Source organism: Indicator indicator, chromosome 1, assembly GCF_027791375.1.
Source record: "Indicator indicator isolate 239-I01 chromosome 1, UM_Iind_1.1, whole genome shotgun sequence".
Lineage (NCBI taxonomy): Eukaryota > Metazoa > Chordata > Aves > Piciformes > Indicatoridae > Indicator > Indicator indicator.
Genome location: NC_072010.1, coordinates 25,192,316 through 25,216,991, shown reverse-complemented (window position 1 = coordinate 25,216,991; position 24,676 = coordinate 25,192,316). Strand labels below are relative to the sequence as shown.

Genomic DNA, 24,676 nt, shown 5'->3' with positions numbered 1-24,676 from the left:
ATTCACTGAGTAAAAAACTTTCAGATGGTCAGGCCCAAAGAGTGGTGGTGAATGGAGTTAAATCCAGGTGGAAGATGGTCAGAAGTGGCATTCCCAGGCCTCAGTTTTGGGGCAGTCTCCCTTTAATATCTTAATCAATGATCTAGATGAGGGAATTGAGTGCTCCCTCAGTAAGTCTGCAGATGACACCAAATTGGATGGTGGTGTTTATCTGCTTGAGAGTAATAAGGCTCTGCAGAGGGATCTGGACAGGCTGGATCGATGGGCCAAGGTCAGTTGTGTGAGGTTTAACAAGCACACTTGGATCACAACCACCCCATCCAACACTACAGGCTCCATGCAGAGTCACTGGAAAGGTGCCCAGCAGAAAAAGATGGGGGGGTGCTGGTCAGTAGTTGGCTAAACATGAGCCAGCAGTGTGCTGAGATGGTCAAGAAGGCCAACAGCATCCAGGCCTGTATCAGTGTGGGCAGCAGTAAGGAAGTGATTGTTCCCCTGTACGCGGCACTGGGGAAGCCAGACCTCAAGCACTGTATTCAGTTTTGGGCCCCTCACTTCAAGGACATGTGAGTTGCTGGAATGTGTCCAGAGAAGGGCAACAAAGCTGCTGCAAGGCCTGGAGAACAAGTCTTTTGAGGAGCACCTGAGGGAACTGGGGTTATTTAGTCTGGAGGAGACTGAGGAGAGACCTCATTGCTCTCTACAACTATCTGAGAGTGTAGTGAGGTGGGTGTTGGTCTCTTCTCCCTAGTATCCCTACCTACCTAGAATGAGAGGAAATGGCCTGAAGTTGTGCCAGGGAAGGTTTAGATTGGATACTAGGAAAAATTTCTTTACTGAAAGATAGGTCAGGCTGCCCAGGGAGGTGGTGGAGTCATCATCCCCAGAGATGTTTAAAACACATGTAGATATGGCACTTTTGGGCATGGTTTAATGGCCATAGTGGTGTCAAGCTGACGGTTGGACTCAATGATTTTAGAGGTGTTTTCCAACCAGAATCAACCACAGAATCAACCAACCAGGTTGCAAGATCACCAAGTTCAACCCTAACTAATCAACTAGACCATGGCACTAAGTGCCTCATTCAGTCTTTTCTTAAACACCTCCAGGGACTTTTATCCCACCATCTCCCTGGGCAGCCCATTCCAATGGCCAATCACTCTTTCTGTGAAGAATTTCTTCCTAACATCCAGCCTAAACCTCCCCTGGAGCAGCTTGAGACTGTGTCCTCTCCTTTTGTCACTGGTTGCCTAGAAGAGACCATCCCCCACCTGGCTACAACCTCCCTTCAGGTGGTTGTAAACAGCAATAAGGTCTCCCCTGAGCCTCCTCTTCACCAGGCTAAACAACCCCAGCTCCCTCAGCTGCTCCTCATAGGGCTTGTGCTTCAGACCCCTCACCAGCTTTGTTGCCCTTCTCTGGACACATTCAAGCAACTCAACATCTTTCTTAAACTGAGAGACCCAGAACTGGACACCCTACTCAAGGTGTGGCCTAACCAGTGCTGAGCACAGGGGCAGAATGACTTCCCTGCTGCTGCTGGCTACACTATTCCTGATGCAGGCCAGGATGCCATTGGCCTTCTTGGCCACCTGGGCACACTGCTGGCTCATGTTCAGGCGGCTGTCAACCAGTACCCCCAGGTCCCTTTCTGTCTGGCTGCCCTCCAGCCACTCTGTCCCCAGCCTGTAGCTCTGCATGGGGCTGTTGTGGCCAATGTGCAGAACCTGGCACTTAGACATGTTAAATCTCATGCCATTGGACTCTGCCCATCTGACCAGCCTGTCAAGGTTCCTCTGCAGAGCCCTCCTACCCTCTAATAGATTGACACCTGCTCCCAGCTTGGTGTCATCTGCAAATTTACTGATGATGGATTCAGTCCCCTGGTCCAGATCATCAGTAAAGATATTGAACAGGATCTGGCCCAACACTGATCCCTGGGGGACACCACTAGTGACAGGCTGCCAACTGGCAGTGGCACCATTCACCACCACTCTCTGGGCCCAGCCCTCCTGCCAGTTCTTAACCCAGCACAGAGTGCTCATGTCCAGGCCATGGGCTGCCAGCTTGGCCAGGAGTTTGCTATGGGGGACAGTGTCAAAGGCCTTGCTGAAGTCCAGGTAGACTACATCCACCAGGCAGGTACCCTGGTCATAGCAGAAAATCAGGTTGGTTGGGCAGGACCTGCCCCTCCTAAATCTGTGCCAGCTGGGCCTGATCCCTTGACCATCCTGTAGGTGCTGTGTGATTGCACTCAAGATGACCTGTTCCATAATCTTGCCTGGCACTGAGGACAGGCTGACAGGCCTGGAATTCCCTGGCTCCTCCTTCTGGCCTTTCTTGCGGAACCCAAACAATTCTATGATTCTAGGTCTCACTCCTACTTAAGAGATGCCAAAAGCCGTTCCCATTCAAATACCACCTAACATTCAAATGATTTAGACAGTATTTCCAAGCCCCAGGATTGCCAAGAGAGTATACCATTTCTTCCAGAAATTCAGTACACACAACTGTAGAAGAAAATCTGTTATAGGAAGGTTTAACAGCTAACAGACTTTTTTCAGACACACAAAGCATTCACTGACTTAAAAAAAAAACAAATACTGAGTTAGGCCCCAGTTGTCCTAATTAATTTGGACAGAAAATAGTTTCCATTTTGATGACAGAAAAAATTTTGAGTCAATTCCCCAGTGCATTGAAACTTATGGCAAACTCTTTTAATCTTGGTCATTTTGTGATGTGCAACTAACTCCTGACATGCAACTTGCATGACATGCTATTGATTTGCCCACAGGGCAAATCTGACAATAGAAGTTGACTTCTTTTGCATGTTTATAGACTTTCTTCCCTCCTTATGAAATATAAAGATCAAGAGAAGTATTTTGGCCTTCAGGAACTAGAAGCACATTTCACTGTCACATGAAGACAGCTTTTGTTTGACAGACTACAACTCTGGGGTTTGCTTTAGTCATTTATAGACATCCAATGCAACAAATTCATACAGCCCTAATTGTTAGCACAAGCAAAAAATGTTAAGCAGGAAGGATTAAAGGCTGCTCAGGCATAGCAAAGCTCTTCCCAACAAGACAAGTAACAGCTATTATTTTATAGCAATGAACTGTAACAATCTTGAATTCCCTACACTGGCAGGAAAATTTGTGATAATGAATTCTTATCTACTTTACCTCCTAGTCCACAATAATCAGAGTACTTCTTTGGTACAGAAGTATGTCAGCATTGCTCCTATGAATTTAACAAAACACACTGTAAAAATCATCTTCCACTCAGACAAATCTTTATTATAAGCAGAGTAGTTTACTATGCATGTCTAAAAACAAGGTGTTTCTAAAAATAACATTTCCCACTGGAGTTAACACCTGGACTTCAGAAATGGGAAATAAGGTCTGAGTGTGCCACTCGCCCTTTGCATAGCAGAGTTTTGACAAAAGTAGTTGCTGTCTTTAGTTTTTTGATCACTTTAAAAAAAAAATTCACTTCTGACTTTCTATGCCAGCACAAAGTTGACTTCTCTGCAACCTCCTAGACTTGTTCAGTGCTTAAGTCCCACCTGGGTGAGAGCAGCTTAGTTTTCATTTGGAACTAGCAAGAGGTGATGCTGGATGAAAGCAAGGGTAATACTCTCAGCATGCTGTTCAGAAGCACTTCTAAGCAGGTCTCAAGAGATGAAATCAGCTGAAAAAATGGATCATCTAGAGATTGGTCCTGTGCTACTAAATGTTTAAAACTCTTAACTGCTCTGCCTCTCCCCCTTGACCTGTGAATCAGGTGTGCAGTGTTCCATGTGGGACCAGTACTGCGCTGTTGCTCAGCTGCACGCACATAGGCTGCAGAGACAGCCATGTCCATCACAGGAGATTCTTGCTTGCCAGGCTACAGTTCTGAGTGTAAAAGGGTTATGAGAAAGCCTCATGGGTTGAAAGAATGGCAGAAAGCTCATTTCTGTTTCTGACAGCCACCAGCTCATACATTCCCACCCTCCTTCCTCAGGCACAACCCAGAAACTCAGTTGTGCACCACACTGCCTCTAAGCAAGTGCTACAGCGACCCAAAAGCAATGGGAAGCCATATTCATGGTGGCTATCAGCCTCTAAAGTGTTCCCAAAAGGTACAACTTGCTGACCACTTAAGGCAAGATTTGCCTTAAAAATTCCTGCAGGAAGGAAGCATATGTGCAGAGGCTTGAGATACTGTGCCTGTGTGTTACGCTGTGGAAGACAAAGAGGCAGGAGCAGCAGGAAAAAATTCTGGCTTTTGGGAACAGTGACAGCTATTTCTCTGTCAGCAATCCCTGACTTATGATATTTTTCCATCCTTGACTACTCTTGAATCATCCAAGGCAGAACATGATAAAAATGAAGCTTCAAGAAAAGGCAACAAGAATACCTGCAGACCTAGATTTATGTTAGGATTTCAGTCTTCCAGCTAAAGCTGCTTTCTTTTGAAAGACCAAGCTTGCTCCTCTGCATCCTCCAACAAGCAAAGCTATGATCCAGCTCCTGCCTCTCTATCCTCCACACTACTGTCCCTGGGAATTTTAGTATTTCACAAAACCCTACATACATTCTTTTCTTCCACATTAGTTTTTGGGGTGGTTTGGTTTTTTGTTTGTTTTTTCTGGAGATGGGAGGGGTGCATAAAAACATTTCCTCATCTTTATCACATACTTGTAGCAGGCAAACAGCAAAATTTGCTCAGCTTTTAAAGATCAGTAGCTCAGACTAGGCTCTTGAAGCAGGGCAATTTGTACAGGCAATAATTATGTTCCCTCTAGCCAGTATTGTGCTCCTTCTTGTAATGGATTTAAGTACTCTTTTCCACTATCACTGACTGATTTCAAGGTTTTTCAGGCTCTCAGTCAAGACGCACTGACAAGCTACTCATGCTGTGGATTTGGGTGACAAGAGCAGATGGAAGACAAAAAAAAAATAGAAACAAATAAAATCTACATTCTTCCACCTTTAAGGAGACCGGTTCAACATGAGGCAGGCCAGCACTGTCTTACTGAGAACAAATCTGAAGGCAAGCTGCACATTAACACCACACAAGTTCCCTGGAACGGCAGTGACATCACCTCTTTAAGGAGTGACGCTGCTTTTTGTGCATTTTAAAGGGGAAAAGAGTTAGCAAAAAAAGAGTGAAATTCTTTATCAATTACTAGAGGAACAGTCCCAGCTTCTAAAAAATGTTGTTATGCAAGACTAGCTCTAACACAAAAATCACAGTATTAACCACTTTCTTGTTAAAAAAAAAGGGGGGGGGGTCGGGGGGAGGCAGCTATGGGAAACAGAATTTAATTCATTTCCTATACAATCTAGCAATAGCCTATATTAGCAATGTGAAGTAACAGAGCATATGAACTCATTCCTTTTCAGGATACCATAACACCTAGGGATAATGTGTAAGACTTGCAGCATAAAGTATCATAGGTGGTGTCAGTTGTGTTTTGGGTTTTTTTTATTTCAGGGCTTGTTTTGTCTTTTGTTGTTTGTTTGGCTTTGTTAAACTTCAGTGGCTCTTTTTAGTCTTACAGTGGAGGGGTATACCCCACAAAGCAAATAAATGCACTTTCCTAGGTAGTCACAGACAGTGTAAAACACTAATTCAGCATTTAATTTGTTCTAAGTTGGCACTTTATCTTTTCCTTACATCCTTCCCCAGGAACAATCAAAAAGCAAGCATGCAGAATCCAAGTTCTCTTCTTAACGTCAGCTTACAAATACTGCAAAGCATGTATTATCTTACATGTCTAAGGTAACTTCTTGTCTTTTTGAAAGGCTAATGTAGTTCATATGGATCTAAAAGTGGATTTATAGCTGTCAAACAATCCATCTGGTTTCTAAAACCAAACAGATATTGTCTTCAGCTCACTGTCTTTTATAGGAATTGCAAAATAAAATATTTGACTTTGAAGCAGACCCAGATGCAATGAAGCATGGAGAAGTAGAAAACATATGCAACATTACTGGCATCATGACACAACGTTCTGTGTATGACGTTGGGCACTGAAGTTAGAACATCATGTCATCCAGTCCATCCTCCATAAATTTCTTGTAAATTGCCATAAACTTTGCAACAAATGCTTCCAGATGATAAATGGCTTTGCTGCCCAGTTGCAAGCGGTGTTCATAGAAGGCCGCCATCTGTGCAACTTCTCCTTTCAGCTGGCCATCACAGTTATGTAAAAGTTCTGACAGGAGGCCCTAAAAAAAGAAAAAACAGAGGACAGAATTTGAAAAAGTATATATTGTGAAGAGGATAACCTAATTTCTCTGAAAATAGCCAAGCTATGACCAATAGTTCACTCAAGAATACAACAGAAAAGAACATTTAAGATAAATCATTACAGCACCTATTTGGCAGAACTAGATTCACAGAACCACGTCTCTTCAGAACTTTCAGGATAAATTCCTCATGTCAAAATAGATCTTATCTATTGTGTTCTTAAATGGGAAAAAGAATAATCATATACTGGAACTACTTATGACTTACTAAAGAAAATAAATTAACCTCATCTCCAAATAGTCTAACAGCTACTGCATGCAGGCATGTGGCCCTGGGGAGAATTTCTACCAAGATAGAAAGTACATTAAAATCATTTACTTCCTATCTCAACAGTATCAAGCACAAAGAGAAACAACATTAATAAATAAACTTTGAATAAGCCTTTTCCTTGATATGAATTTCTGATTATGTAAACTTACACACAAACAAGATACTTTACAACAATGCCTCAGTCATTACAAAAAAACCCAAAAATGCATTATTTTAGAACTGAGACAGCAGACTGCAAATCCATCTCTACTGCAACAGCCAAGATTAAGTGAAAAGTACTTTTAGACCATTTCAACTTTATGAAGAGGGAGTGGGTAGAGAACATCCACTGCTGGCCTAACAATAAGAGTCCTCAAAACAGGGCAATGCAGGATGCACTAACCTACCATTAGAAAGGAGGGTTAAACTAATTGATTTTTTGGTCTAACTACCAAAATTGGCAGAAAGCAGAAATCAATTAAAGTGAAAAGAAATTTATTATCTTGCAATTGTACCAGATGGCAAAGTCCACCTATGGTAAGTCACAAACATTAGCTTTAATTTTTGTTCTGCTCTCATTGTCTTCAGCATCCTTTCATCCTGCCAAAAAAAAAAAAAAACCAAAAAAAACCCAAAACCTAACAAACCACAACAAGCCACAAACAAAAACAAGCATGTCCCATTTCCCTTTTTTTTTTTTTTTTAAATCTCCCAAGATGCCTTTGACAACGCCTGCTGGTCTACCACCTTTCAGCAAACCTCTCCATCAGTACAATGCAGAACTTTTAACAACAAAACTACTACAAAATAAAACAAACCATGTAAAAATTAGTCCACAAAACATGTCTAGGCCTCAATACAGAAACTGGCTTGAGCAGTCTTCAGCACAAAGTATGACCTCCATTGTTTTTACTCAGCTATGAAGCTACAGTTCTGTCATCACAGAACAAGTATTAGTAAACTATTCAAGGAACAAGGAACAAACAAGGAAGCCTGCAACAAAAATAGACATTCACATTTTCTGAATCAGAGAACAGAATCTTTCTGACCCTCAAAATCTACATAACTCAAACCCCTCATGCCTAAATATACTTAGGCTTGAACCTAAGCAAACAGTTTAGTATTTCAACATAAACGCTATGTATCATTATTTGCAGGAAAAAGACCTTTAGTTACTGCTCCAGAGAGATAACCTGGACTACTTTGGTTACATCAGTGAAAGAAACACAAGAGAAAAGTATCATGTCTGTTTAGAAAGGACATGGCTTTACATCAATATTTGGATGATTTGGGATGTTTTGGTGTGTTTGGTTGTTTGTAAAACTCAAATTCAGACTGTCATAGCATTACTGTGTTAGATAGCTGAATTACCTTCATTATAATCTCAGGTGGAATGCAGTGTGTCAGGAGTTCATAAAGCCGTCCACGGACTTCTAGAAGCCTGTTGGAAAGATACCATGCAATATCAGAAGTATGTCCCTAAAGTATACTGGTGGATTTTTGTTAGTTGTGAAATGTACTGCAGGAAAAGTCAAGCCATGCAAAATGTTGGGTTTTTCTCTGTGCTGTTTTAAACCCAAAAGCACTGCACAGGTGAGTTTCAACTCAAACACTGCATATCATCTTTCATTCACAATGGTAAGATAAGCTACATATATTCTAGTTATGATCGTCTAAATTAATCTAGAAGCTGCAAAGCTATTAGAATTTGTCTCAGTCATGTCTCCCTTTAATTCCTCTTCATAGTTAAAATATTATCCATACTTAAGATTAGCGGGAAAAGACACCACAAAACTGATTAGGACCACAAGATTAATTTAGGTTTTCTCTCTTTGTTTACAAGAGAGGATAAGGTGAATAGGTGGCAGAAAGGGACACAGTTATCAGTTATCAACTTTTGGTATCAGGAGGTCAGAGGAAACAAGCATTTCAATTAAGTACATGAATCTAAGTGATATTCAATGTAGTATATGGAACAGACTAAAAAGATCAGGCTGTGTATATAAATCCTAATGTGACAATTTCTCATTGCCAGTTCCTTCACAAAGGTGCATTATGCTAAACAGAAGCCTTAAACGAACAAACCCCAAAACCCATCATCTCTCTCCTCACAAAAAACTGCAAACCAAGATAATAAAAAAAAAAAATCCCAGCACAACATGTTGTGATGGTTTGAAACTGTCTTTTTAATTTTTCCTTGCAAAGTTCAGAACAGAGAAAGTGAAAGAATGTAAATAAGTCACTATTGGGTGTAAGAAAGCAAAATAACGATTGTTCTAAACACTTCCATTGGATAGATAGAAATGTTTAAGAACTATTACCCAAAACAAAGTAGGCATTCGGCACATTCTGCGTTCGGCAGTGGGGGCAGTTGCTGGGCTGTCTGGCTGCTGTTTCTTCTTCTCTTCTGGCTGAAGATAACACACTGACCTTGGCAGCTAAGTTAACAACTTTCTGCTCTAACTAAACTCTGCTTCTCTGTCCAGGGGGGTCTGGGGGGGAAGCTCCTGGGAGAGGGAGGCCCCCTATGGGAGGGTCCCCTTGGGGGAAAGCAAAGGGAGATCGGTTGTGCTTTTCTGTTGATTGTATATATTTGTAAATGTTGTGAATTTTGTATATTTGTACATATTCATTGCATTTCATCTGCTTGTAAATACAGCTTTTCATTTGCTTCCAGACTGGGCTAGCCTGGTTATTGTCGGTGGGGGGGGAATTTCAGCTCACACCGACACACATGTAGATAAGCTTATGCTCACTTTTGATTACAAACCTTCAACAGAGAGGGGGGAAATCAACATTTGCTTCAGTTCCTGAAGCTTATTCAGCCTCCTCTGGTAATTTTAACGCTAAATTCTTCTAGCTGCAAAGTACCAGCTACAGCAGAAATGCCAGAAAAATTACATAAAACCTAAGTAAAGATGACTTTTTTTTTATTTTTAGGTTTGAGAGCACACCAAAACGATGATTTATAGCTGTAAGCAAGCATATTCACCTACCTTTGTGGTGTCTGTTGACCCACAATAGCATTTGCAGTTTCCCTCAGATAAACTTCCCAGTCCATCTCAGGAATGTCTTGATCAGCAGCAAAAGGATACCTACATAGTAATAATAATAATAATAATTTTTTTTAAAAATGAAAACAAACTGTCCTATTCTAACAAGGCCTCAGAAATAAGTTCATTTATGGGCCAGAGAGTGTAATTTACATTAATTTTTAGCAACGACTTACTGTTGTACTCTGCAGGATTCACACATAAGTAGTGCTTTCCGAAGATTCCTCCCAGATTTCTCTGCAATCTGTTGAGCCAGCTCCTGAGGAAGAGTCAGGCCTTCTTTCTTACACACACTGGACAAGACTTGGCAGATCTAGACAGAAAACAGCAGGAAGTGCAACACTTGGCAAACAGGTTAGCACCTACAGATTCTCCTGTTTGAAACACTTCTGGAATACAGATGGACCAGTCTTGTAGAAGAAATTCTTGATGAGTTACCCACCACAAAGAAAAACTAGGTCACTTTTTGGAAATAAAGTATTTCCTAAGTCCTCAGCAAGAACTTATCTATTAAGAAGTGCTAAATAACTTCTTTTTGCTTCCGTTTCAACATACATCTTCAATGCTGGGCGCAGGCACTCGTACAGCCAGGCATCTGCTTTGAATAGGTCCTATAATTTTTGACATTGAGTTGCAGCACAGGATCAGCCTGCAGGTCGCCATGTACTTCTCCATTGTTCTTCGCAAAGCATGCTGAGCGTCTTTAGTGAGTTTGTCCACTTCTGTTAACAGCACCACTGAAAAGAATTAAAAAATAGTGGGTTTCTTTAGTAATATCAAATCTAAGTAAATTAATACTTTGACATACAAGCAATAATACCAAAATAAATGATACAAGCAGAAAAAGGCAGCATGGTTCCAGAGGCAGGAAAACAAAGATTAAGACAACCCGCATGCCTTTTTGACTGTATAACATTCTGCTCCTTCACCTTTTATGGTCATTTCCTTGAAAGTCATTTCTTCAGAGCAGGGCCTGTAATGCTTCAGTGCCAAGAAATAATCCACATAGGTAGAAGCTTCTGCTTTGATAATTAGCACAGTAACTCTTTAAAGGAATTTCAGTAAAAAATGCAAAAAAAATTATGGCATAAGGACATAGCAAAAGTTTTTGAGGACCCCTCTCAACACATTTTGTATTGAAAAGCCAATGTCTTCACAAAAATAGTAGTAGAAATATGCTTTATTGTAGCTGCAGCACCTTCCCATGGTCTTTCCAAGGAAAAAAAAAGAAAAGCTTATTTAAAAAACACTTCAGAACAATCAGAAGACACCCAATATGAAGCAATTAACCTAACCAGCTACTTTCTGCAGGTTCCTCCATAGGCAACTCATAGATGCTCTTTTCAGTACTCTGAATGGTTCTGGAGGCACAAGTCAGCCCATTACTCTTCTTCCATTTCTCTGCTGCATATATGCAGCGTATGGAGACCAGCCAGCTTACCAGATACTTCACAGTGCATGGTATGACTGCAGCTATAAAGATATGTGCATCAAGAACTGGTAGAGCAAATCAGTGTCTAGCAACTTAGATGAAATATCATATTTCCTGAGAATGGTGATGAAAATGAGACAAAATACTAAGTCCATGACCATTTTCAGCTAATTTCTGCTCTACTCTGTCAAGTTTCTCCTCTATCCTTCAATCACTTGTTATACAGTTCTGATTTTGCTTGCAATTTAATCATGGAGAGGAAAAATAACCTAGCTGGAACAACATGTGTCTTGGAAAACTCAATAAAGGCCTTCTTCATTTGTTACCCACTGTTCTTCATACACTACAGATAAAACACTTCTAAACTTTCTGCCTGAGACAGCTCATGTCCCAAAATGCTACAAATTAGTTGCTAACACCTAACTTACACAGTATCATTTGCCATAGGGTAATCCTGCCCCTCAACTCAGTATTAAGCCTCAGTAGCTCATAAATCAGCTGCTACTGTAGATCATTAAACTAAGCTACAGTGCATTTCAGTGGAAGATTTGGGAAAATGACAGCAAGAATCCAAGCTTTCTCTGCCCAGCAACATTCAGCTATACCCAGTCCTCCTAAGAAACAAACACAAGAAACCACCTCATACTGAGTTTAAACCACTCAAGATACCTCCACAGTGGAGGAAAAATATGAGGTTGTTTAATTTTGGAAAGATTCGTGTACGCCCTCATGTAATGTGCAGAAACAAACAAAACAGTCAGCAGAAATCTCTGAAAAAACAAAATTTTATAAGTACTTTGGTTTTCACTGGTTTTACTCACCTTTAAAATCTCGTTGAGTACTCGTCTCAAGCTGTTGGGATTGTGCTACTGTCTTCAAGAGTTCCTGAATTACTACACGGTCATTGTTTCCTGCATCACTGTACCAGGAGTTCAAATAAAACTTTATGTTGCATATAAATACATATCCTTCTAAGTAACCCCTTGGTAAACTGACTAAACAAGAGTACTAAAAGAATTCAGCAGGTGTTGAGACTAGAATTCCGATCAACATACATATTTTCTTGGAAGTTACCTTCCCAATAATAAAAAAATAACCCAAAGCTCATGCTGGAAGAGCTGAATTAGTAGCACTGTGTTGGGAAGTAGTGTAAACATTGCCAAATGTTTTATTAACTCTCTAAACTCTTAATAAATTCCTACAGACCTTATTTTTCCGAATTGAAATATCTGAACTTCAGATACTTATAATTCAGGCAAAGACACACAATGTGAACATTTTTACCCATTAAGGGAGGAAAAATTAAGACTAACCACATGGTATTAATAAATCAAAGAATTGATGAAACTGCATGGGTTTTTTCACTGAAAATTAGATATCATGAACAACCTATACAAGTAATGTAAATTTGTAAGTCAGACAGTGGAGTTAGTAGGAAGAAACTGATACTCAGATACTGTAACAGCACAGCTAGTTAACTTTTTCTTCTTAAAAGGCAGGAAAACATGACAAAATATCACGGTATAGCAGAGGCTGGAAGGGACCTCAAGAGATCATCGGCTCCAACCCCCCTGCCAGAGCAGGATCACTTAGGGGAGTCCACACAGGAATGCATCCAGGTGGGTTTTGAAAGTCTCCAAAGAAGGAGACTCCACAACCCCCCTGGGGAGCCTGTTCCAGTGCTCTGTCACCCTCACTGTAGAGAAGTTTCTCCTCATGTTGAGACGAAATCTTCTATGTTCTAGTTTGAACCCATTGCTCCTTGTCTTATCACTGTGAACCACTGAAAAAAGCCTGACCCCATCCACTTGACACCCACCCCTCACATATTTATACACATTGACGAGATCCAGTATAGATGCAGTATTCCAGGTGTGGTCTCACTAGGGCAGAGTAGAGAGGTAGAAGAACTTCTCTAGACCTGCTGGACACACCTTTCTTGATGCATCCCAGGATACCATTGGCTCTCTTGGCCAAAAGGGCACATTGTTGTTCCATGGAGAACTTGCTGTCCACCAGCACTCCAAGGTCTTTCTCTGCAGAGCTGCTTTCCAGCAGGGCAGCCCCTAACCTGTGCTGGTGCCTGTTGTTATTTTTCCCCAGATGTAGGACCCTGCACTTGTCCTTATTAAACTTCATGAGGTTTGCCTGCACCCAGCTCTCCAGCCTGTCCAGGTCACGTTGGATGGCTGCACAGCCTGACAGGTGTCAGCCAATCCCCCCAGTTCTGGATCATCAGTGAACTTGCTGAGGGTACTCTCAATGCCCTCATCCAGGTTGTTGCTAAAGATATTGAACAAAACTGGACCCAGCACTTGCCACAGGCCTCCAAGTTGACTCTGTGCCACTGATGATGGCCCTCTGAACTCTGTTGTGGAGCCAGTTTGCAATCCACCTCACTGACCAGCCATCTATGCCACATCTCCTGAGCTTTTCTATGACGATGTTACAAGAGACAGTATCAAAAGCTTTACTGAAGTCAAGATACATGACATCCACTTCTCCTCGCTATACCCTAAAGCAGCACTGCACAGCTTTCTTAGTCCCCAGGTTAGTAGCTCAGCTAGCTTGACTCACATTTAATAACCACTGTGGTCTGACTGAAAATGCAGAATAAACAGAAGGAGAAAACCCCACGCTCTTTAGCATCCCCAGACTATCACCTTCACAGAGGCAGTAGTAGCTTTGCAGTATTTCCCTGGCAAGCAAATAAAAAAGACATTTGTATGTCTTGCTGTAGCCACCACTCAACCAGACTTTCCCAATTCTTGCCAAAGAGAAAGTACCAGAACAGACAAAATTGTATTAGCTCCACAGTTTGCAATCTGTTCAATAGGCTACACTGACTGTGGAAATCTGTCCTTCAGCAAGGGAGCAGCCTTCTGATTACAATAAAAAAAAAAAAAAAAACCACACAGCTGAACAAAAACAAACAAACAAAAAAGAAACAACCCAGTTCTACTTATGAGCTAGGTCAGGTTTCAAAATAGTTTCCTAATACTTAAAAGATACATTATTCTTAAAGATAAATTATTCTCTGCAGTAACAGAGAACCCATTTATAATTTCGTAGTGAAAGATTATTCTTGATATTGTGTCCACATAATCTTCCAGGAAACAATGAACAAAGATAGTCACCACATGATTATTTTATTGTTCCTTATACTTTCACTACCCATTTACTCAGGAAAACCCATTTTAAAACATCTACCCAAGCTAGTCAAGTGACCAGCAGGTAATACTTTGGACTTCGGACAATATCCTCTTTTTGGAGGAAACGTACAGTTCTATCTAATAAAGTTCAGTGTCTGCAGAGTCCTTCCCAGAAATTAATTTCCTTTCTCTGTTAGCCATTTGCAATGTTCCATATTACTCAAGATGCATGATATGGAGGTACTTAAAACACATAGATGTGGCATTTAGGGACATGGTTTATTGGTGGACTTGGCAGTGCTAGGTTAGCAGTTGGGCTTGATTTTAAAGCTCTTTTCCAACCTGAAGAACTCTGATTTTATTGTTTCACAGTATTATAATTTGATCAAACCTCAGATTGTAGCACAGCACATGCAGGTTTACCCTTTGGTGAGACATTAACATGACAATTGGTTGATCACTTAAAGCCTATGAATCAATATATTAATTCTTAATCAAAACACAGCACTACTATTATATACAACAACCAACAGAGCAGTTCTACACTTTCAGAATTCTTAAGGTAAAACACTTTTTATATGTTTCAAGCTAAAAGTTCTCTAGGGAGTAAGAGAGGAAGCATTAGGCTACCAGAGCAGAAGATTGAATGGTCACATTATTTTTTGTCACCAAAAGACAAATTCAGAGAGCTAATTGCCAATAAAATCTCAGTTTTAGTTATTTGGGTCTGTATTAGTATACCAGCAGATATTCACTAATCAATACAGAGACTAGCTTTGTCTTATAATTGCAACCCAAAGCCAACATAACTAAAGCCTTCCAGGGCACAATGACATTTATTCTCGTGTGATTTAAAGCAATAATAAAGGGCTTCGGGTAAATACAAGTATTTACTTTAGGTCACTGAATTATCACCAGCAGAAGTTGTCAGTTTCAACTTAAATGGTTAAATATATGAATCCAGAAGTATTGCTGTTACCTAGTCAGCATACTTACGTGGATAAACAGAACATTAGTATACAGTGCTCCTGATCTTTGTACATTTACAGCTGTTCAATTAAAAAATCCTCTCCCTGATCCCATTTGCAATCCAAACCCATAAACCATAATGTAATTTTCTCAGGAAATAAATTGGGCAATCAGGACCTTATATATCCTGGTTGAAAACAGTTGCAATACAATCAGCTGCTTATATTTGAAGTGGGACATTTTTACTATACACTTACCTTGGGTTAACTTCAAGGTGATAGTTACTTGCAATGGTGCTAATTTCAATTTTCTTTTTAGAAGGTGCCTAATTAGAAAGTAAGCAGATTCAATTTCAAAAACTGTGTTCTAAAAATCTGATTAAAAATTTATTGTATAGACTACAACTGGCTAGGTTACAGGCAAACCAAAAGTCTCAAAACACTAGACTTGCATATCTCCTACTGCCACCCCACCAGAAAGGAAAAGTATCAACATATCATTCAACTCATAAAATAATAATAGTAATTATTATTATTATAGCAACACATACTACATATTTTACTGCATACTCCAGTTCCTGAGGTTTTGTAACAAGAAATTTTACTACTGGAATTAGCCATTCAAAATTAAGTGATACTTTCTCCCTTCAAAGAAAAGCTTTGGAAAAAAAAACTCTCAAGGCTGAAGAGGATTTCAAGAAAACACTAGTATTTACATCACAATTGAATTTGGGTCTGAACAGTTAACTATCTTACATTTCTCTCATCCAATTCAAACATATTTGTTCCAAGAATTAAAAAGCAGGCATTAAATAACCTACTTATCAATAAATCTTGGTATGTCCTTGCTAGTTAAGTCCTTTCATAACAAGCATTTTGAAAGGACAACATAAACTTTTAATAATAAAAAATTAAATGCCTAAGGCCAAGGCACATATAATTAAAGCTGAATTTTGCTAATGCTCAAATTGTCACTGAGGAGAAAACAAGCTATAACTTGAATATATAGAAATAATTTTTACAACAAGGGCTATATTACAAATTAAGTTGTATACATCTAATTGAGAGTTAGTCTATCACAACATATGCTACTGTCCAAATTGACCTCTAAAACAAACAAGAAACAAACCCCCCAAAACAAAAAATAAACCAACCAGCTACAGAAGACAAAACCTTGCCCACATCCTCCCACTCATAAAGTCCTAAGGAGCTAGAACAGCTGGCAAAAGTACTTCTTCAAGCAGATAAATTTGTCTGAGCTTGAAAATACTGAATTCAAAAACAATTTAAGACTTAAATAAAGGCATGAAACCAGAAATATATCAGTATATAAATATCCAGATCACTTGAGAGTGTATGGGAAATTAAATATTTTTACCGTTATACTCTGATGCTCGATCCTCAGTTTTTCCACTCCTGCACCATATAATTCCCTTAACAAACACATTATTCTTGTCTTTTTTCCAGCTCCTGATGGTCCATACACCAACAGATGAGGGAAATCACCACACTGAACCTGAACACAAAACGACAGGATTATGTACCTACAACAACAATATTTCCCTTAAAAGGCATATTTATCCTTCCAATTTCACCTAAATTTACATGAAATTACTTTTCCAGCTCAGTCACAATTGCTGACTTCCTTTCCTCCAGTGATATTTCCTACAGAACATATTTTTCTGAAGGCCACATGTTACTCATTTAACTCCAAACACTTCACCATTCAAAAAAAAAACCCTAAATATCAAAACAAACCGAAATTCAGCAGAATTTACATGCTTTCTAGGGTGACAGTTGCAATAAACACACAACAAAAAGGACTAAGCCAAAGCTTAAAGCAGATACACATTAAATAATTACACGTTTATCTCTACATAATTACTTTGATGTTTCATTTACAAGCCTTATATATTTTATTTAAATCTTTTGTCCTTATTGAAATTAAGTCAGGAGTTTATTTCTTGAAAAGCTAAAAAGCATGACTCGGAGAACAAATGACCAAATCCCACAGCCAGAACTTATATTAGATGTAACAGAAAGCAAAAAGCTGGGAAACTGCATCGATCCAGTGGTCTAGTGAAGAGAAGTCAGCAAGTCTGGCAGGAGAAGCAGTCCTTTAACATCCAAACATTTACATGTTCCTGCCTTTTGTTCCCAGCTGCTCACCTCAAAAAAAATTATCTAGCTTTACGTAAACAGAATACGCCCAACTCCCGTTGACCCTGATCGTTCTTATCAGCAGGAAGCACAGATGCACATCACTGCTGAAAAAATGATGCTGCCCATTTCCTCACAGCCTCTTCCTCAGCGATAAGGCCATGCACCCGAGCAGGGCACGATGCCCGCGGATCACTTTCCCTCCGGCCACGCTTGGCAGGGAAGACCACCTGCAGGCTAAGGCCTACACCGAGAAGCTCTTCCCTTGCAGACCCGCGTAGGCTGCTTTACGGCCCACAGAAACTCGACTCCTTGAGCACAAAACCACAGAATCACTGAAGCTGGAAAAGACCTTTAAGATCATCAAGTCCAACAGCCAACCAAACACCACCATAACCACTAAACCATCTCTCGAAGTATCCCCACTGCGGGGACGGGCCCGCTGGCGGCCGCCACGGCTGGAGGCGGTAGCGGGCAGAACCCGCCAAGGAGACCGTCGAAAGCCAACGAGAGGGTCTCGGTTCCCCCTCACCAGATTGCGGAGCTGCGCCGCCTGCTCGCGGTGATAGTCCAGCTTGCCGAGAGAGCCAGGCCGGTACTTGTCCACCCACAGGCTCATGGTGGTTGAAAAGCGCGCCGCCCGTCGCAACCCCGGCCCGTAGCGGCGGGAGGAGACGCAGCTACGGCAGCCGGCAGGGGACAAGCTGCATTGGTGTCCATGGAGGTAGCGGAAACGCGCTGCTGCTCCGCCCCGGGAAGCTGTCGGAGCGAGCAGGGAGTGTACCGCATCTTTGCACTGCTCCCCCCGGCGGAGCGCGCGGTGTGAGCGGTTCCCGACAGCTTTAGGGGTTTTCACTTCCCAAGTGACAGTTTTTCCCTCTGTGCCCCGGCAGCTTTTGTGTGTGAAGCTGCAAGCTCTTGCTAGTGATGCCGGGGGCAACAGCTGCTCCAGCGTTTGCTGACAGCTGGCCATGGCGGGGCCTGATTGCTGTGTGTGCAGGGGGTCCGCTCGTGAAACCTGGTCATGGTGGTGGAGGTGCACCCAGCAGGGGCAAGTCACACCAGGCCCGGCAGTGCTAATGCCAGAGCTTGGGACTGCTGTGGCCCCTTTATGGCAGCAGATCCCCAGGTATCTGTGGCGAAATCATTTGGTTTATGAAACATTTGCAGATACATCATGCAAGTGATGGTGGCAGGAGTAATGGCACATGACCAGGACAGTCTGATGTCCTACAACAGAGCCAGCAGATGTGTTAGATCAGAGAGGTGGGATCTGAGGTGAGCTCTTGTAGATACGGTTCAATGGCCCAGCAGTGGGGTACCAGAGAGAGCAGGCAGGGAAGAAACCAGGAAGGAGCTGTCAGAAAAGAGCACTTAAGGCACACACAGGCTTGTCTGCCCTGCCTGTGACCAGGCTCACCAGCGTGCATTTGGCATCTTGACCTCTACAGATGGCCAGCATAAAAAGGCCTGCTCTTTGTTGTCAGGGGAGCATACTGTCCTGAAGTTCTTCGGCTTGATGTCGTCTTGGACTTGCCGCCTCATTAATCAGTGGGTTGCCCATAACGTATATATCACAGTGTGAATTTGAAAGCTCCATCCATGTGTGTGCATTTATGTAGATACAGAATACATATATACAGAATTGCATACAGAATATGTATATAATAAACACTCCTTTTGAAATTTTTTTGTGTAGTAGCCCTAATAAATGAAGCATCATGCACAAATTATATTACTTGAAAGCAGAATGTCTTAAAGTGGCATGACGTGGCTATGCACATGAATAGTCTGAAATGTGTCAGCCTAGTTTTTTTACTTACATGGTTTCTGTGGAAGAAAAAATTAGCTGAAAAGTTCATGTGAATGTTCATATTTTATCAGGTCACATTTTTTCACACAGTTATAATGCAACGTAATAGCTTCATTAACCTAGACACTCAATTAACTCATAAAGATCACATAAACTGTGGGGGAGCAAAGACCACATCAGTTAGTACCATTTTACCTGTTTATCCAAAATAGTTACGTTGTTCTCACAGTCACTCATGAATCAGGGTTTTTTTGCAGATTGCTATGAATCAGCAAATTCACCTTGTATTGCTTTGTCAGCACAGCTCTTAGACATGCTTGAGTTCTTACACATGTGAAAATTGCAGCAGCAATGTTCTGCCCAGTACTTACTCATCAAGTTCCTTTGTTCTGCTTAGCACCACAGTGATCTGTTGTCTGTTTTGTGTGTGTACCATGTTTTTCCTGTGTGGCTGTTCTCTCTGCTCAGCACCTGCTGTTCACCCAAGTAATCTCTGAATTTGGCCATTAATTCCTTTGGTATTTGCTCTGGTTAACTATATTTGTGACTAGCATTTTTAAGCTTTTTCAGATCCTTTGTTTGCCTGACTTTTTAATAATTTCTGACTGATGTGTGCTACTCTCCTGTGTCTATGAATGTCATGCTTAACTTAATTGCAAGATCTTCTTAATTGCAACTTCCGTGATAGCTCCTTATAACCTATTAATTTCTTCCATTCCACAGAGATACTGGTTTTACTAACACATGCCAGCTTCCCACAAGTGCTCTGACAAATTCTCCAGGCTTTAGAAACTACCAGTGAAAACAAATCCTTTTTGGTTGAGGTCAGACTTAAGCAGGTAGGACTCAGTCCAGCAGTCTTGACATATTTCCAGCTCCCAAAGAGATCAAGAACTGAAGGCATGTAGCATCTCTGAAAGGGCCCTAAGCACTTTTATATTATTAGATCATTAAAATTCCATGAGTTTTCTTGTTATCCCAAAGACAATATGTTTGGAATCGTGGCCTACTTCAGGAATGCATTTAAATGTGAGCTTACACTTAAGTTTTCAGTTAAGTTATTCTTTGCCATAAAGAATAATTAAGCAGATGAACAAAATTAGTGTGTTAAGTAAAAATCTTACCATTGCAAAACCTAGGCCTGCATGAAGCATTGCAGTTGTGGTACTTTATATCTGATTAAAATGCTCTAGAAAGCTTTGATTTTCTACTTCATTAATTTTTTAACTTCACTATAGATCTAAACAAAAATAATTAAATACCTAAAATTGAATGGTTTGGCCAAGTGTATTACAAATAAATTAATGTGAATAATACTGTAGGCAGTGGCAATTTCAGCTGCAATTTCAGTCACAATTCACTCAAATACAAGGACTATTAAAATACATCTTCACTTATTTTGTTCAGTCCAACAGAAAGGTCAAAAGGTAAAATGACTTCTCTGCATGAATAAACAAGACAATGTGTCTGAAAAGAGCAATTTTAACTACAAATGGCATTTTGAGTCTTTTCCTAGCAGCAACTGAGTTATATAGAACACAACACAATGACAGGTGCTATAAAAGCTCCATCTTATACCCAAATTGAAGTAAAACTGTAAGACCTGGGTCTAGTGTTTAAATATATATATACTTTTTAACCAGTTTTAAACTGATTATTGAAACAATGTTAGAACAACTTAGATCATTGTACTGACCTAAATATCTTTACAGTATGACAGCTGCTAGCTATCCAAGTAGCCATTAGTGAGTCCAAGTACTATTTTGCATTAGAAATTGTGTTTTTCAGACAGAAGACTATCTGGCATCCTTTGATCCTTCAGGCTGCTTAAATAAGAGAGATTTTTCTTTCCAGTTTCAAACATTTTAGTAGATTATTGCTACTCTGTTGGCTGTCATTCTAGGTTATATCACCCTGTCCCCATGAGAGTGCTTGTATTGCTACAAGTAAATTGCAGCACGTCAAGAAAGACCAGATCACTAATTACAATGGGGAAAAAAAAGACCACAATAAAGTGACATCTGTTCTATTGGTGACATGCTGATGTCATGCAGATTGAATGTGACAGTGGAAAGAACAACATTAGCAGTGACAGACAAATAAAAATCTGAAATAAATGTGTCCCGTGTAGATGGGTAGCACCAAAGAAGCTGCTATTTTGTAAGAGATGTAAACCCAAGAAATCTTAGTTCTTCAACAGTTTAATGGTTTATCTTACAATCCTTTATTACATGAAATTGAAGTAATAAAACTGTGATAGTTTTCCAAGTAAGGACAAGGCAAACTAAAAAGGTATAAGAAGTTATATTTTCACAACCATTGAAGGTGTGTTCTGGAAAAGGCTACAGAGATAACATTTAATTGGAGGATACATCATGTCCATCAGTCATTACTGCAAAAGCTTTTGTACATGCACTTAGGGCATTTGGCAGTATTACAAAATGTTCTAATTTAATCAGTACTTCTTCGTGTTCCAGCTCCTGCTGCTCAGTTTCTTTTGTCTCTAGTGTTCCTGGAGAATTAGAAAAAAAGGGAAATGAGATATGTTTTGCTGTTCTTAGGCCTCTGTGGCCTCAATTGTGCATAGCTGCGCAAAACTAAGACCTTTGATTTCTACCATTGGGAATTGTCCAGCCATACGGTTAAGCAAGATTTATGGCACCACAGTTAATCATAATAGAAAAACATAAGGAAGGAGATAGTTTTTTTTTTTTTTTTTTTAATAATGTGAGCATAAGTTCAGATACCCATCTGGAGACATGTAGAGTTACAGGTCCGTTCTTCAGATGAACTAATGCTATGCTGAATCCATGCTCATTTTCTGCTGAAGGTTTTGATAAAAACTATAGGCTATTTTCATGTATAATTTAAGTCTTTTCTCTTGATATTTACAAGGTTACCGACTAGACAATATAATCACGTTCTTCAGTTCTTATCACCCTGTATTTTGCAATAGTGGAAGAACTGGAACAAAGGCAGCTCTTGTCCACTTAGGACTGCAGATTTGACTTCACAGATATTCTGAAAACGGCTCAGTGAGTTAAGAAATACTCAACATTCTTTTCTGGATGCATTCTAAATAAGACACAAGTTCCTTAGGGAAACTAATCTTGAAACTCTTTAAAGAAAAACACACTGTCAGGTACTTAAATGTATGAAAAAATATTGATGTTTGACCTGTAATTAGGAATTACTTTTGTGTAGATCTTAACACATCCCATTTTTGCTCTCTTTCTGGGCAAGGATAGATGTTGCTGACAAAGGACAATGATATATTGAAATATGGAGGTCTCTGCTTCCATTCTCACCAAGACTTGAACTAGAATTTTTTTTGTTGACTTGATCTGCTTTTGCAATAAAAAAGTAATAAAAAATGATGCATTTTTGCAAAAAGTCAGATGAATGTATAGGAAAGAAGTTGCATCAAAGAATTCCTAGATAATTCTGCCTGTAATAGTCTAACTAATGTGGCTAAGTTAATATGTGCTTTCTAGATTTCAAACATTTGATCACATTTTTCTATTTTTCTTTTCCCTTTTTCTCCAGATGATAAATAGCCCATCTCCTTTGAATTCATAGAATTTTAATAAATTAAGTTCAAGCACTTCTGAATACACGCTGGTGTATTTCCAGACTAAGGCAGTAAATGTGGGACATAAAAATCAGGTTTCCATTGCATTCCTATGAAGAAACTTGCTATAACCCAATCTTGCTATTTCCCAAACCCGTCTCTTTGCTGTGTCATTAGCAGAACCCACTGCTTGTCCCTAATAATAGGAACAAAAACTTGAAGATTCTGTAGCACACACTATGTTTTATGAGGTCACTACTTAATTTTAGAGCCTAACTACCATGATTTAATCTCCCATAAAATCATGAAATTATGTTTGTAGGATCTCTTTTATTTAGGCTGCAGCAGTCTGGCTGGCTCATGTCTCTTAATTTGTCCTTTCCTCTATTGAGTAATTATATTTTTGTTGAACCAATGGACATAACAAAGGTTTTGAATTTCCTAATTTTCTCTCCAGACTCTTCATTGTCAGAAGAGCTTTCATTTTAAGTTCAGTGTCAGATTTAGTAAAGTTTGCTCATCTTCCAAGTTTTAATGTTTTAGTCAGTCATTAGACTCCCTGGAGGTTTACTCAGATTTACTAGCTAATCTGAGGCTAGCCCTGTTCTTATGCAAGTAGGTAGGATTTGCTTACTGAGATGGAAACAGTTCTCAGTAATCTGTATGAAAAGTAATATGGGGTGTTATGACCAATAATTTATACTTGCATTTTTCAGTTAAAAGCAGTGTGTTCTCATATCCTCAATGTAAATGTTTCTGTTATATCTGTAACAAAACATGCTACATCAAGTTACACTTCCTGTGTTTATACATTAAAAAATGCCCAATATGCAATGACAAAAGAAATCTAGAATAGAAATTTAATTTGGAAAATGTTTATTCATCAGTTTTTAGTAACAGTAGGCTTGTGCATATAACACTATTACCTGACTGTGGTCTTGGAAAATTACCACAGAACAATACCTACTGTGAAAATCTATTAGTATTGATATGTCTTCATACAGCTGTATTGCTATTGATGTGAATTAGAATGAACCACAGTCCCAGAACTCCTTGTGCTGAAAAGCTTTACCAGCTGAGATTAGATGACTGACTTCCTGTCCTCCAATATTACAACTCTATAGTGACAAAACTGCTGCTGTTCTTCTCATCAGACAAAAAGGAAAACTGTCAGGTCTTCTGATCATTTTTCTGATCCTTGTCTTTCTTAGGCAAGGTGGTTTTAAAATTAGTGGGTTTTATTAAAGTAGGCAATGCAGAACACAGCATTAAAACTTTTAAAACTGTCGTGCAAGTTTAACTGAATTCATGTGAATAATTTGCTGTATTCATGGAAAAGCTGTTCTCTTGTTTCATTTTGCTTCAGGAGTCTTGTCATCTGGAAGAAACAGCTTAAGCCATCAGGGTACACAGATCTTGAAGAACTATTAAGTTCATTCTCCAGAAATGCAAGTTTTTAAATTTAAGGATTATTTTCTAGCTGCATGTATGTGACAACACTCTTTTGTCATAAATAAGGTGCATAGGCTAGCATTTTTATAACATTGTTAAATTATCTTAGTTGTGGCTGCTGTGCTCCCTTCTGTCTCCTGCTCCCCAGCTTTCTACCCTCTACCCTTTTTCATTACTGCACTTCTCTGATTCCATGAAAAGCTGGTTGAGTGAGCTAAATGGTCAATAAAAGTAGTACTTTTTTTTACAAGTCTAGTTCCCTGGGAATCCTGCTATAGAGTCAGCTGTGTATATGGGGTTGGCAAGACCTTGCTTGTGCCACCTTCAGTCAGTTTAAAATCTTGCAGAGCTGCATTGTCAGAATTATATATTAGGGCTGTTTTTGCCTCCCTATCCTTAATTTTATTTCATCTTCATATGGAGAGCTAAGACCACTCTTGATAGTTTGGTAAATGCTCTCCATTTCATAGCTTCTGATCTGGATGATGAGGGACCTCCTTGTTTCTAAACAGGCCTTTATTAA

The 24,676-nt window shown here is 39.9% G+C and overlaps 1 protein-coding gene across 1 annotated transcript; it reads right to left on the bottom strand.

Annotated features, from left to right (window-relative positions):
- Window positions 1-6,029: 6,029 nt before the first annotated feature.
- Window positions 6,030-17,936, bottom strand: RFC3 (replication factor C subunit 3). The gene is made up of 9 exons (XM_054385158.1): window positions 17,850-17,936; window positions 16,536-16,673; window positions 15,416-15,483; window positions 11,859-11,956; window positions 10,161-10,342; window positions 9,782-9,918; window positions 9,549-9,647; window positions 7,924-7,993; window positions 6,030-6,221 (listed from the first exon to the last, which is right to left on the bottom strand). Exons 1-9 carry the CDS (start codon window positions 17,934-17,936, stop codon window positions 6,030-6,032), a joined length of 1,071 nt encoding a protein of 356 aa, XP_054241133.1.
- Between the last annotated feature and the right edge of the window lie 6,740 nt (window positions 17,937-24,676).